At 41.2% G+C, this 14,913-nt stretch overlaps 1 protein-coding gene across 4 annotated transcripts in view; it reads left to right on the top strand.

Annotated features, from left to right (window-relative positions):
- Positions 1 to 14,913, top strand: part of RB195_006482 (uncharacterized protein) — a gene marked incomplete at both ends in the record, with an annotated part of 61,609 nt that overhangs the window by 14,232 nt on the left and 32,464 nt on the right. For all 4 annotated transcript variants that reach the window (XM_064179592.1, XM_064179590.1, XM_064179591.1 and 1 more), the window contains 2 exons: positions 6,125 to 6,303; positions 7,068 to 7,202. In XM_064179592.1, the coding sequence (XP_064036531.1) occupies positions 6,125 to 6,303; positions 7,068 to 7,202 (314 nt within the window). The remainder of the gene's footprint in view (positions 1 to 6,124; positions 6,304 to 7,067; positions 7,203 to 14,913) is intronic.

The following is a 14,913-nucleotide window of genomic DNA, read 5'->3' as shown; positions in this document are numbered from 1 at the left end:
AGCCGATTGCTTCAATGCGTCAGGTTTGGAAACAAACCGGAAAAGTGTACAATTTTGTGAACAGTAGAACTACTTGCCAAACGTTCGCGTCCCGTTCGTTCAACACAAAATTAGGCGCGAATACCAACGTCACGCGAATCGATGCACCTTATATCCTATAAAATAATCTTGCAGGAGATCTAAACAAACTAGCAAAATCTGAAGTCGATTTCTCAGGTAGCTAAGGTTCCGGCTTTCCTGGCTAATGTCGATGCGTACAACCCGTGCTGACATCAGCGTATATGAATCATTCAACATTTAAAGGGAGCCCTTCACTACAAAACATTTCCCCCGCTATCTATGTTATTGTTATGAAACCTGACGAGTGTAACATCAGCGAACACTTATTGGATTTACAGTTGACCAATTCAGGAAATATCGTCGTATGCTTGCACGATCCTGGGCGATTTTCTGTGATTTTTCTTTTTCTGTGAACTGTAGAATGATGCTTGATACTGTAACTTCTTCCAAAGAGTATACTTCCGAGTTTGCATTTAATAGAGGTACTTCTTCGAATTTCCGAAGATTTCACTAAGTCTTTTTTCAAAGGTGCAATCGTTTTACTGCGAATTGTTCAGAACGTCAATTCTCGTACTTTAATAGCCTTTCACATTGTATCAATCAGGATACCACGTCCGCCTACTCTACGCTTATCATATGATCGAGAATGTCTTCAGGAATTTCTGATTATCACCGAAAATTCTATATTTCCTCATTTTTGACTCGCAATTTGTAGCAATCATGAGTTCAGTTCCTATGAGATGATACGTAGCCAACGTATTAATCCAAGAACAGCGTTTCGTGCAAGACCGTCGTACAAATCGTGCGCAGTCCTCGCCGTTCTGTCCTTTTTGTCGATATATTCCTAGTAAGCATGTGTTGGTCGATCACCAGTGTCCGAGAGGTCTCCACCTCTTTGTTAGTTTCGTCGCTTTCATTTGATTGGGCTAGGTCTCATTCACTGAGGACAACAGAACTGCTGCTGCCGTTTCCGCTGAAGGGAATCCTCACTACTATAGTGGTGGTAATCGATCGATCGATCGACGGTCATCCGGACACCTTGAACAACCATCTTTCTGTGGTGCGCCCGGTTGATCGGTCGCGGGCAGCTGCACACGAGCCAACCGCTTTTTGCTGGTGCCGCGCATGGGGCGTGCCACCTCGGACTCACCTCGCGAGCTGCACCACCACGATCGCCGCTGCGTCCCGTCGAATTGCTCGTCCTCCTCGTTACCAAATCCGCAACTAGCGCTGCTGTCATGACCACTAACGGCCGTGTGCTCGTTTTTTCCTGCCGAGACACCTGAACAGCTGGCGCAGCCGTCGATTACCAGTTGTTGCTTACGTCGACTAGTTGTTCCCTGCTCCGCTACACTATCGACAAACATGGTCGGACATCGCTGTTGATTCGTGAAAATTAGCACCGATTCGTAGAGGTCGCATACTCCAGATTAGCTCTTTATCCTTATTGTCAGACATTGAAGGTCACGTTTTCGATCAGTTTGTTCTCTACTCACTATGAATTCGTCATTCACATCTGGCTTTTAGATTTTCTTTAATTCTTCCTTCCTCTTGCATTTTCGCACTTACGGAAGCAGGGATAAATTTTCTGTTTTTTTTTTTCTTCAAGGGTGCAGCAGTTGAAATAGCCATTATCATCCTAATCTTTCATTATTACCCCTCCAATTTGGCCTAATTAATGAACAATTTTCCAATAATTTCTAAGCCTTCAATTTAATTAGCCTTTAATTTAATCTGTTGTGACGATTTGGAATTTACTGTTTTTTTAAGGAAAAATTGGAAACGAGGGGTTGATAAGGTTCTTTTTGTTTGTTAAAGGACTCTTAGTGATAATGTCCCCTCAGTTCCAGTTTATACACTTATACGTTACTATTTTATATGCCATATTTCATATACTTATCTACTTTACATCAGTTTCTAGTAAAGAAGGTGATTGTCGTCCGTTTGTTTGTTGAGCACATTAAGTGGATATTTCTCGCAAAGAAATTCAAAACTAAAGTGACCTGATAAGCGCGAGAGATAGAAGAGAACGAGGTCCCGAATGTGTTTGTGGTTTGCTTTGAAGTCGACTGCAACTCTAGCTCAACCCCAAATGGTCCTACAATTATGCTGTTGTTGGTACCAGACCCTCACCGCTACTTTGGTTTCCGATTAAGTCACGTCAAGGTTTTATGTCTTGTCATTGACCTCAATTTCATGACATCAAGTAGGCTCATCGAAGCGCTATCGCACCGTTCTGAATCGATCTTTGTCTGGAAAAAATCTCGCCATCTTCAAAAGATTCGATTCCAAACAGAACAAAGGAGGTGGCAGACTTCGAACAAAGCCATGAACCGTAAAGCACCCGAAAATCTCAACTCTTCCAGTATCTGACTAGAAAAGTTGAGAAAGGACACGCTCAGCGGCTCTCGCTAGGATAGAGTCAGGGTAAATATCATCGCTGGAAGAAATACATATTTGTTTCTACAGGAACTTTCAAGGAAATTTGTTTCACCTACAGAACCATGCAACCCAGAATCTAACGGGTATTTGAGAATTCCCTTTGTGTAGAGAACTCTACGCACTATTTGATAGAAAAATATTCTCCTTCCTGGAATCTTCAAGTCTTTCCCTTCAGAATTCCCAGCAAATTACTAGGAAGTTACATACAAACATTCCTCTTCTGGTTCTTTCGACAATTTGGCGCATTCCAATGGGATTGATCAACTGTTTTATTTTCCACTCTTTATTTCGACTACTGTAAGAGAAATTTCGGATATTTATTGCGACCTCTCGTAAGCATCATTTCTGTCGACACAGATTAGCAAAACCAACCTCGAGAATATTCGACAATCCAAAATCCCAGAGGCCGTCGAAGTTTCGCCATCAGCTCCTTCAGCTCTCGAAAAAGTTGAAATTTCTTCGTCACTTGGGGCGCTGCGACAAAAACGGACGCGTTTCGGTCTCCGTTCATCCCCGGCCCAGCGAAATTCGTCGAAATGTATTTATACAGCGCTGAGAAGTATTTTGAAGTTTGCGATGGATTGTGACAGCTAGTCAGCATTGTATCGTGTTACATTTCTATAGCAGAGAATATTTTTGACAGCTATAGTCCTGCTCAGCTGTTATGAGCAGTTGCTTTACGTTCTGCCGATCACGTCATTCTTTTGATTCTGTGTTTGATGCGTGTGCCTTCGCTGGCCACATTTGTCTCACGACAGTGGCAACATCGGCCATTTTTTGAAAATGAGTCTACCTTGCCACTCTTCGGTTTTCGTCGCAGTTCGAGAAATTGAAAAAGAAGTTCAGTTGTGAAAGTTGAGAGGTGCACTGCATCTGCGGAACTGCGCTAAATTTTAGGTGTACGGTGTACTGTACAGTTTTCTGATGCGTAAGATCACTAGTGTTCAAAGACGATCTTTTACTAGGCAATGCCTCGCCTTTGGTCTATCCAACACACTGCGTGATTTTTTTTCGTTTGACTCAGTTATATTTATTCATAAAGACCGTACGCTACTAAAATTCTTGGAGATGGAGGGTTAAACCGAAGTCATATGGGCCCTAGATTCACCATGATTGACTTGGTACATAAAATCTGGTCAGAAATTTGTGATCTTCGTGTCGCTTTTTTTCTTCGTGTTTCACTTTGTTTGCGACTGCGACTGCTGTAGGTGTTTGTGCGCTGGGACCCTCACTCTACTTTTCGCCGTTTCAACTGGAGTGTGATTCTGTTCGAAAGTAGGTAGTTCTGTTCGAAAGTTGAGGTAGTAATGAGCCGAAAGATCCGAAAATAAGCCTTGCGAAATCTAACGGGTTTCTGAAGCGAAAACTCTCATGAGTAACTTGAACTAATGTTCATGTGTTTCTCATCATGTGTGTGTCACATTCATCACTCCCCACCCGAACCTTCCGAGTGAAAGGGCGCCCACATAATGCGATCATTCTAATGGTTTAGTGCTTCACGTGCTGACGGAGCTCCATGACCTCCTCGGTGATGATTTTCCTCAGAAGTTCATGCAGTTCTTGTTTAACATAGACCACATTCCTTTTCCTCCAGGTGGTTTAATCTCCGATGGTCCATTGTTTTCTGTTTTTGCAGTTATTCTTTCTAACTGCATGGGTAAAACCTTTGAAATCGATAGAAGGAGAGAGAAAACCATGGAAATAACTACAATCTTGCTGGACTTGTATAAAACCAACAATGCCATAGGTCGGGTATGACGTTGTTGGTGGGAGGTTTGACCGTGACAGTTCATAGCTCGAAACGGTACTACATCCAACCAAGTATTTCGCTCTTCCGGGGTCGTTAAATTGGTGCTGGGGTTGTCTAGGAGGACAAAAAACACTGATTTGACACATCGGTTCGCCCCAGAAATCATTGTGTAGTATAAGCCAACACCAGTTCATAAACCTCAAACAGTTATGAATTCCAGTCGATCGCATTGACGAATTCCAGGAGTGCTGATACGTCAGACAATGGTCCTTTTATCCTTTTATTAATCTGACTAAGCTAACACTACAGCCAGCGCCGCAACAAAAATCGTGCCGGCACGTATTCCAATAACTAATTGTTATTATATGCGACTGTGTTACAAAACTACTAACTAAAGCAGTGAAGTGAATAGTGAATTAGTGAATCACATGGTCGTTCGGCCCCTACATTTCTGAATATTCGAGTTTTCGGATTCCGAAAGCCCAGAGTATTAACATTCCTACGCTTTCACCGATAATTAATTCTTGAATATCAAGCATCCCCACCAGCTTAAACTGTCGAAAGTGTCAAAATTTAGTGCCCTGAGGCTTAACAAGACATCCTACTCTTACTTCGATCCAAGGTCCAAGGTCTCACGTCTGGTGTTCATAGTTGTTTAATCGTTTGGTGCATTTCCTAATCAATACACCATTCCAACATTCGAACATTCATTCATCGACACTCTAGCCGTTGACGTTTCGTGACGAGGATCTAAAAAATGATAGATTCACTTACCAGACGTTTTCAAAAAATAATATCTAGTTGTGTTTGCAGTATTTCAATACACATAACTCATTGTTAGCTCAAGTGAAAGGTACTCGTTCGATGGAAAAAGCGCAAACTCGTCAAGATCTAGGGAAGTTAGTTTCTAAGACGAGGAACCACAAAGCAAAAGGTTGTCGAAGTCGTCCCCCGTTCTGTTCCGTTATTTTTTGAATGACTAGCAATAAGAGGATCCGGAATTATATTCGTACGTATCCTGAATAGATGACCACGCCTCCAGTGCCTTACCGTGCAAGAACCTAAGGTCATCAGTCCTACTATCCACGAATTTGATCCGTCCTCTTAGAGGAGAGAGAGACAATACAACCACCAAAGAGCTTCAAGAAAGGCTGGTCTAAGGATGGATCATTTAGGAAAAAATGGCGAAAAGATCCATCTTTTACGTCTAATTTCATAATTTTTGCTTTTGTGATTTTACTATTACACTTCTACTGCGATGAATTTCGATTTTGATGAAGGCTAATTACACGGCACTAAGAGGTGTAATCGGACTGTTGTGTAATTACGACTGCGCAGTTACGCACGTTGAACCCGTGCCAAGAACCGCTTAGTTCAAATTTTGCTGGGCATTGGAATATAGTATTCTTTGGATTAGCAAAGAATTGGTCGTAGTTACGTTTTTTTTTACGTTGTTTCAACCAGCCAGATGATCTCTGTCTTTCTTTTATTTGTGACCTGATACACTACATTTTTAAAAGATAATGTGGTTGTACTCAATCCACAATTTAAGAACCATCGAAATAAGTTTGCTTAACGGGGTGAGGACCTGCTCTTAGAATTGATCCCAACTATTAACATGCAAGGAAGGACTCTAACTGTTTATGAGACTTTGGACGCGGACGAGTTTTAGTGGCTCTATTCTGGTGTTTTTAATTTTCATATTGTCTGCAGTTCTGAAGAAGTTACTCTTGGTTATCATTTGAGTCATTAACCACTTGGTCATCTTTATTTGTTCATAAATGCACTCCTCGTTGATTTTGAACATTTTCATGCTACAAATGACAAATGATTCAAATTCATTACTGCAACGTTAGTTATGTTCATTTCCAGACGCCACTCCCACGAAGCAACCGCGTCAACTAGCCGAGGTTTCTCACTCTCTCCTCTGAGTATCCTCAGTCCTTCATCTGTTATAGCATACGATTTCTCGTTTCTGGAGGAAAGTCCTGGCATTCAGCTGGTACATCCGCTGTCCGACGAGCACTTCCAGGGAACCATTCTGTCAACGGGTGTGTTTCTAGCTTACAAATATCCCTATTCTTCAGTTCCCATTTTTGCTATGCTACATCATATCGTACTTATCGTTAGTTTCTGTGATAATTGACGCATGTACACCATCAGCGGTCAGCTGTTGTTAGCGGCGGCTACATATTATTGCTAGTCGTTGCCTCTCGAGTTACTTCCCAGAGATTTTTCGCGCTAACGTGCTCGTTTTGTTTTGTCTCTCTCGTATTCAATCCGGCTATGTAATTCCCTATAACTCGATTCTTCGTTATTATATAGATTCTGCGTTATTCATTATAAGACGTCTCGTAATAATACTATGAGGGAAGTTTTGAAGTTTTTAGCTCTGCTTAATTGATGAAACAAAGATACGATTCAACTGGAATCTAAATTTCATGCTGTTTTGATGTAGTTCTGATACATTTCTGCGTTTTTATGTATCCATACTGCAGAGTTCAATTGTAAGCTGCTTGTTCTAAACCACGATTTCAAACTAGTTGAAAGAAGTGCTTTCAGTACCTGTAGTAGCGAAGCGTCAAGTGAGTAACATAAATGAAGTTCCTGAGAAAAGCTTTGTCTGAGCACTCAGAATTTCAAACTCGATGTTTTGTGATTTATTTGGGATTCAAAATCTTGGAAATCAAGAGTTTCATGACTTTGTACTTTTATATGGTTATAACTATGTACGATTGATTTGCTACAACTTCTATGGCTATGTCTCAGAATCCAAAATTGTCAGTAGAAGAAAAATAACACTAATCTCATTCAGAATGCTTACCGTCTCCGAATAGACGTCTACGAAATATGTCAGAATCATTGGTAACTAGCAATGTCACTGATCCGGTCCACGATGTTCACATTCCCACTTTTTCGTCAATACAATCGCTGAACACAGTGAGCGATGGTGGGTATTATAAAATATTCTTTTAACACTTTTTTTGCGGACTAATTTTTATTAGGCAGTTCGAATGTCTTACTATTATTTGAGGTTGTAGAACTTGTGGGCTTCTTGATAACTTGTGGGTCGCTAAGAAAATTTTATTGGCTTTAATGGATCGGGAGCGGAAAATTTTGGTGTGGATTTACGTAACGCACATTACTATCCAAAAATACAGAAATTATCTGTGTACGTGATACGATATGATATATGAAATACTAGGTTATATTAGATAGTTCTTCTTATTGCTAAATGTTGTATAAATTGTGTGGCTTCTGGACAGCCCTCTTTACACCCATGAAAATCACGAAACGGAAACGCTCAAAATTATTGAATGCTGAAGTTCGGCTTTAGAGACAGATTCTTATAATTGTAACATTAATGAAGTTCATATGAAACGGTTCCATTGTATCGCTGGTGTAAGAAGTTGTTTCGTAGGACAAATTGGTCAGCCAAGAGCCCCTTAAAATTATAAAATGTCCGGCGTTGGTCAATCCAATTGGGACGCGCCACCGCGTTCTTTTCTAGTCAGAATCGTTTGAGGTTCACGAACGCTTATTTAGCCTATACAGTGACTTGCGGAGGCTGGCCGATATATCAAGTCAGTGTTTTATCCTCTAAACCGAGACCTTGACTGGCACTAGTCGGTTTTGAACCATCCATCAATTATTCAGATACAACAGAACCTCTTACCGTCTGCGCTAAACCTGCCTAGGGCTCCTTAACCATCCACTATTTGAATTTGAAAAAAGTGTTTTCTCTTTTGCTGTGATGCTTGCAAACTATCTCCCGAACCTCATCTACAGCTGGAGAGAATCATGGCGTGATATACTCATGTTAGGCTGGTGTAGCGCAGTCGGTAAAAGGATCTGTCCGCATGGTCGATCTGAGGTTCGGATCCGCTTTAGTGCCAACCATACTTCCGCGGTCGACAAATTGGTACCAGAATTAAGGAAGGATAAAAACAATGACTTGAGACATCGGCTTGCCCTCGCAAGTCACTGTATAAGCCAGTTACACGTTCGTAAACTTCAAGCTATTCCGAATTTAAGCGAACGTTGTGGCGCACTCCAACCGGATTAATTAACACCAGACACACACTTTACATCACGTTTCAAGTATGGAGTTTACTTCAAAATTTCTGGAAAGGAGTGAGTAGCTTAAGAGGGGATTGTACGTATGCATAAATTCTCTATGATTTCCTATTTAAAAGCGGGCTACACATATACTTCCGTCGCGAAAAATTGTGATTTTATTGCATGTTTTTCTTTCCGCTTCAATGCGATGTGTTGTTGCATGCACATAAGGTTAGATACGTTTCAGACGATTTTTATCTTAGCATGGAATATATGGTGGTCGTGTTTGCTAGGGTGTTTTTTCAGTTTTCACAGTACTTTTGTCCACAAGAGATACGTATATCCTTTTTGTTCACAAAAAATGGTATACTCAACGAGAAATGCTGCAAAAGTTCTTGCTAACTTTGCTAAGTATAGCTATTCATAGGTAAGATGATTCTTTATGGTTTGCATTTGATACAGGGCGCGATTTGGAGAGAAACAAATTAGAATGTAAATAAAATGAACATGGTTAGAGTCTTTTCGGAATCTTCTTTTGAAATGTATTAAGTTCAAGAGCCATGGACCATCTTTAGTTCGTTCAGACAAACTTTAGCCTTTGAATTCTCATACCATTTAGAAGTTCTCTAGGTTTCGTTCTGGTCAACAATCATTAATATTAGTTTTGCTTGCAAAATTGATTGTGTAATTAAAGAAACTAGTGAGAAGACTTTTTCTTCGAAGGGGTTCGCAAGCATTCAATGCGCTGGTAATTCCAACAGAAGGAGTGTTATTACAAATTCAAAATAGATCGCCAAATCTGCACTCCTATCTCTCTAAACTCACGTTGCTAAGATTTGGAAATATTATCTGGAAATGTTGCAAACAGCTACTCTACTCTATTCTTCTTCTCAGTACTCTTACACGTACCATTTTATGAGACAGCACTCTGATCAACCTTCATCATATACCCTTTCTTTCCTCACATACTCTCGTTCACCTTTGTGTCACCCAGATGCACTCACAGGTAGGCAAACTTCAGTTACATGTATTCACGATGTGTAGAACACGTAATTCATCAGGATTGAGCATCTTTATTACTCTAGTTGAAAACGAGAATTGGTCACATTTACTGAATTTCTACCTGTTTGAGGATACTTTGAGGATAGGATACACTCATACTTTTTTGCCTTGCATCTAACTACAAAAGAGCAAATCTTTCGGAATGAACATGGAGATTTTTAATGTAATCCAAATCAAACTAACCTAAAAAATTATTTAACTTGATCAACGACTTTGGTAAGCATCGAACTGCGCTTTGATTAGAGCTTCTGTTTAAAATTGCGGAAAAACATTGTTGTAATAGATATGCAGGGGCCGCAGCTATTCTGCGTTCGAAGACAACCTTTGCGCTTCTCCTGCACTTCGAAAGTGCGACTAAGCTCTGCATGCCTCCCTGCTTTGCTGCACTGCGTGCCCGATGAAATGGCATGATCGCATCATCAACACAAACAAGCAACAGGTTTTTCGGGAAAAGAAATGTAGCAGCAACCAATTAACTGAGGAAGACACAACTGCATGATATATGTTCCCTATGTAGTTACCAACTGCCCGCATGACCTTTACTTTCATATCTGCGTTCACAAAAACACCGTTCTTTAACTCGCTTGCAAGAAGTCTGCACTTGGGCTTGGACTACAGAGTGGACGGTAGTCTTCAATAACCTTTTTGTTCCACGAAAGAAAAAGTTGACATTAAGCAACGTTATTTGAAGGACCTAATACTTATATAGTGTATTGTTCGAAGCCACTGCTGTAGATATTTCTACTAAGGGTAATAACATCCATCTTGTTTAGCTCGCGAAGCCCAGAATAACAGGCGAATCCGAATTCGAGCAGCACTTTCTTCGTCAGAACGGCTGCCTATTCTCCTTGTTTAGAAGATCATTGCTCAGCGGCAAAGATTGATGTTACCACCTTATTTTGTTAGGTTTGATGTCACCAAACTTTAGCACTCAAGACTTTAAAGGCATCACTCTACGAATCTGAGGTGGTACGAATTTCAGGTGGAGTATTCGTATACGGGATCGTAGATTATGAAGAGAGGGGTGATTTCGTCCATTTCTCCCTGTATCAGTGGAAACGGACAACCCCGAAATGCGGTTTCTTACGACGTCCTCGATTGCAGCGCGCCACCCTTGCGCTGCCCCCGCCTGAGATTCGTCCGAATATGTTTTCGACGAATCGCAGGTGAGGGGGTTTTCAGCGGAGCGCAAAGTTGCGCATTGCAACATAACCCGTTAAAGAAACAGCATTTCGGGGTGGTCCGTTTCCACTGATACAGAAAGGAGCGAACGGAATCACTCTCTACCACACAATCTACGACTGCGTTTAGGCATGACCCACCTGAAACCCAGATTCGTGGGCTGATACCTTTAATGGATCAACCTATTCCTTGTTTCTGCTGGCAGTCGCACAGCACTTCGCCTTCTTAGTATAATAAACAGTTTTGCGATATGCCTTGGAAGAGTTCTGTCGCGGTGTGCTAGTGCTGCGTAAAGCCGTTCTCATAGTTTTCTTCGAATGCAGCGGGCGGCAAACAGCAAGCACAATTTTGATTTGTCGTGTGGCAGCGATATGCTCTTCCCCCGGTAGCCCGGTAGCTCCTAAAACGACACGAGCTCACATACAGTAAAAACTGTGCAAGGATTCTCTTTGTTGTTTTCTTTGCTTTGCTGGGAAGGACTCGCACTTGCTGCTAACGCTTGACTTTTGCCATATGAATCGACGCGGCGCGGCACAGCTATGAGGATGGCCTAACAACTTTCCACAAGAAAACACGTAGGCGACGCATTAGATCATACAGCAGCAGAAGCAGAGTTTTTCTGATTCAAAACGGTTCTCATAAACCTTATTGGGATTGTACCACACAGATCTACATTTCCGTTTGATGGTAACATGATCAGCGATATAAAAGGAGAGGCCCGACATTGTTATATAAGACATTGTTATATATATATATATATATATATATATATATATTTAACGCTTATTCAACGCTAGTCTTGATGGCGCAGGGCAGAACTTGGAATAGAATAGCATGGAAGCGTAAATTATGTTATGGTATGTTTACTTAGTCAATCACAATAGAGTCTTGGTAAAAAAAAGAGGTGAAAACTGGAAGTGAAAAAAAAATTCTTCAGTACTTTGTAAGCGTTTTAGTAATTCTCGAAAACAGGAACCTATGAACCTGTGGGTGGAAGTTAGTTTGCTAAAGCCCTCAGAGGCTAAATCCTTTCTCAGTAAAAGAATGTAACATTCCAAACAAGAGCATTGTTGAAGGGAAATTAAATTCAAGCAATTGAAGGCCTGGAAGAGGAACTCAAAGAAAGAAGAAACTGCAAAAGAGACAAAGTTACAAGAATTAGAGACAGTGATGGTAAACACGAATGAACTAGATTTTGTGACCGAAGGTATTTGCCGGGGCGCACCTGGTATGTAGAAATTTACTACATAGTCGGATCAAAACGACATGAAGCTCGGCACAGTTGCGTACGCGGCTGCTCTCGAACGTCGCGGGAGAACGAGCGGTTGGGATCAAGGTGGGATCACCGTCAACTGCAACGATGAGTGGTGCTTGGAAAGATCCCCCTCGATTCTAAGGCTACGCCCCACCGCAAAACTTTGAGCGCAGCCGCTTACGCAACTGCACGGAGCTTCATGTCGTGTTAACCCTTCTTCGCTTATATAGCTTGTGTCGAGGTTATTTCGCAGTAGTTGAATTCACAGTTAGTTGAACACCTTATGTATCGGGATGTATTAAGCCGAGATTATACATAGCATGAGTTAGGGTAAGGTAGACTCCATCCAAAAAATGTAACGTTAGGGTGACTTTTTCTTCAAAAATTTCGTAATAAACGTCTTTTCCGGAGAAATTCAAGATCCAAGTAATGTGACCACTCTCGCTAGAGGGTTTAAGACGTTTAGCAGAGCGATCGTCCCTGTATATTAAACAGAAAGCACCAAGAAGTAACGTATTAATATAGATAAGAAAGAGTAAAGGGAAAGCCAAGAAAATGGTATGACTGGCAGCGAAATCATCCTCGTTTCGTTCATGAAATCTTCCTTACAAAACCGAAATCATCGATACGGAGCAAATGTATTTTTCAATTCTTATCAAGAGTATGGAGGGATCGGTCTACAGGAGTTGAGGAGTATGTCAGAACATCGAGAATTTAGTGAGAAAGCCCAAGAACATTCGGCTCTGCGCCAACTTTTTTAACGTCTCCATTCTCTCTGCCTTGACCTACATTCTATAAACCTGTATTCGCAAGCTTCGCTGACTAAGAGTATCCCATTTCACGCTTTTGGCTGAAGGGATTCGAGTTCTACCCTGCTTTCACAATTAATGATCAGAGAATGCTGTCGCATTTGCTTAAGAAAGCAAATGTCTCAAATATCTTCATGAAATCGTTCAATGGGAAAAATGGTGCTGTTCGTGTTCTTCGAGGAAGCAGCTGCTATTCAACTCTCGCACGTAATCGAGACAAATAGAGGTCTTACTGGGGACTACTAAACTACATCGAAGACTAGTGGAGTACATGTGGTATAGATGATCTCAGTCCTAACATAGTTTTGCGATTACGATGTTAGTAATGTGTTTGGGATTCTTCCCACGTCATGGATTCGACCTTGTACGGGAAGTCATCCTATTTTGCGTCCGGAGCTTTGCATCGCGTCTGAGCTGTTTGTGCTGCCCTGTCATTGTCATAGGGAGCAAGTATGGTAACTAGACGTACTGAAATAAAGGCTCTTTCCAATGCAAAAGATGTCTCAGAACTTCAAATAGTTTATCTCCACACATCTGTTCTGATGATGTACAGAGAATACCACAAACACGTTTAAGTTGATGGGAAAGTCCCAAAGAGCACTTTCCCATCAACTTAAACGAAACAATGTCTGATCGATATAGCTTCAAATGTCACTCTTTGTGTGATATTAATACGCATAAGAATATCGATAGAAATAAACACCAGATAAGAATAGACATAATAGAATGCAATTCAGGAACGTAGTAGTGCGCAGTTTCGAAGTGGTATGCCGAAATGCTCACCTTTTTCTTTTGAAGGAAATGATGCCCTAATCCTTCCGTGGATATTATTGTAATCTACGTCAGCCGTGGATTATATCGCTGCAAAAATTCCAGTCGAAGCAGCCTGAAGAGGGAGAAATATAGCAGTACCTTGATTTAAATATACACAAGAATCCATTAAAATCAAGAATTACAGAAATGCATGCGGCTACAGGTTACTATAGATTTTTTTTACTTTTGCAGTCCCGAGTCGTACATTTAGTGGGGTCAAAACGACAAGAAGCGCGGTTCAAATACGTAAGCGGCTACAGTGAGCGGAGCGGTTAAGATTGCAATTCTTCTTTGTAGTTCGCGATGGGCCCTGCTGACGCAGCTGCACCGTGTTTCATTGTCGTTTTGACCCTACTATATATTGATTGAGGAATAGGTCGTGAGCATTTTTTTTTGCAAACTCATAAAAATAAAAAAACGTGCAACCCTAGTGTTATATATCACTTGATGGAAATTTTCTCATCCTACATGATAGTTGCGTTCTGGTACTTCGGTTTTATTGCTTTTGTGTTTTTGCGGCATTGAAATGAAATGTGAAATGAAAGAGAGTAATTCTGACCTCAAAAACCGATCACATACCTCTTGACCCATTGTCATTGGCTGAGGAAAAATTTCATTTCTTCCCACTTTTTTATAAACAGAGGAACTGCAAACGCTTCGGGCTTCCTTCTCAACTCTTTACTTCTACCTCCAACCACCATATTTTGATGGGGGAATGACCTTCCGTCTTCCGACCATGCAGTACCGTAATCGCTTGCGAAGTCTGATATCGCGGATTTCCCATTTAAAACCTGCGTTTAAAAAATTTCCTTTATTCTTCCATGGAACTTCGGGGCAGAATCTGGTAGTTGTCACAGTATTTCTGAAATCTTCCCTTTTTTAAAATGAAGTAGGTCGACCTAATTTTACTTTCCTTGGTATATGTGGTAGCGTCTCTAATCTTCGATCGGTGACGTAGGAGTGATCTTCGAGTCCCTTTTTTCAATTGCGTATAGCGGATGCTCCTGGCATCACACTTTCAATTCTATGACACTGATCGCATTTTCCTCCTGCTTACGAAACGCACACGTTTCTTAGACCGATGCATCCACATGTTTCGTCGAATTCGGTCAGAATTAGTTCCGCTTGACTGATGGTAAATGTTATCACAGCTATTGCGTTTACGAGGGTGGCTGTGAATATTTTAGGTGAGATTGTATCACCCTGTTGGACTCCTCTCTTCTCGTCAATGATGATATTATTGTAGAGTGGCGAAATTGTAGTCGCGAAGTTATTGTACAACTCTCGAAGTACCTTTATGTACTGAGTAGGGACGCCTTGGTTCTCCATAGCTTCCACGATCGCTTCAGTCTCAAATAAATCGAAGGCCTTCTTCAAGTTGATCAAAGAGGGACACAGCGGCACCTTGTGCTCCCGCTATATCTCTATGAGTTTTGAAACGGTGCGTATGTAGTCTATCGTACTGAATTCTTTTGGAAACC

Source organism: Necator americanus, chromosome I (genome assembly GCF_031761385.1).
Source record: "Necator americanus strain Aroian chromosome I, whole genome shotgun sequence".
Classification (NCBI taxonomy): domain Eukaryota; kingdom Metazoa; phylum Nematoda; class Chromadorea; order Rhabditida; family Ancylostomatidae; genus Necator; species Necator americanus.
Note: the sequence above shows the minus strand (reverse complement) of the source record. Positions and strands in the feature narration are given on the sequence as shown.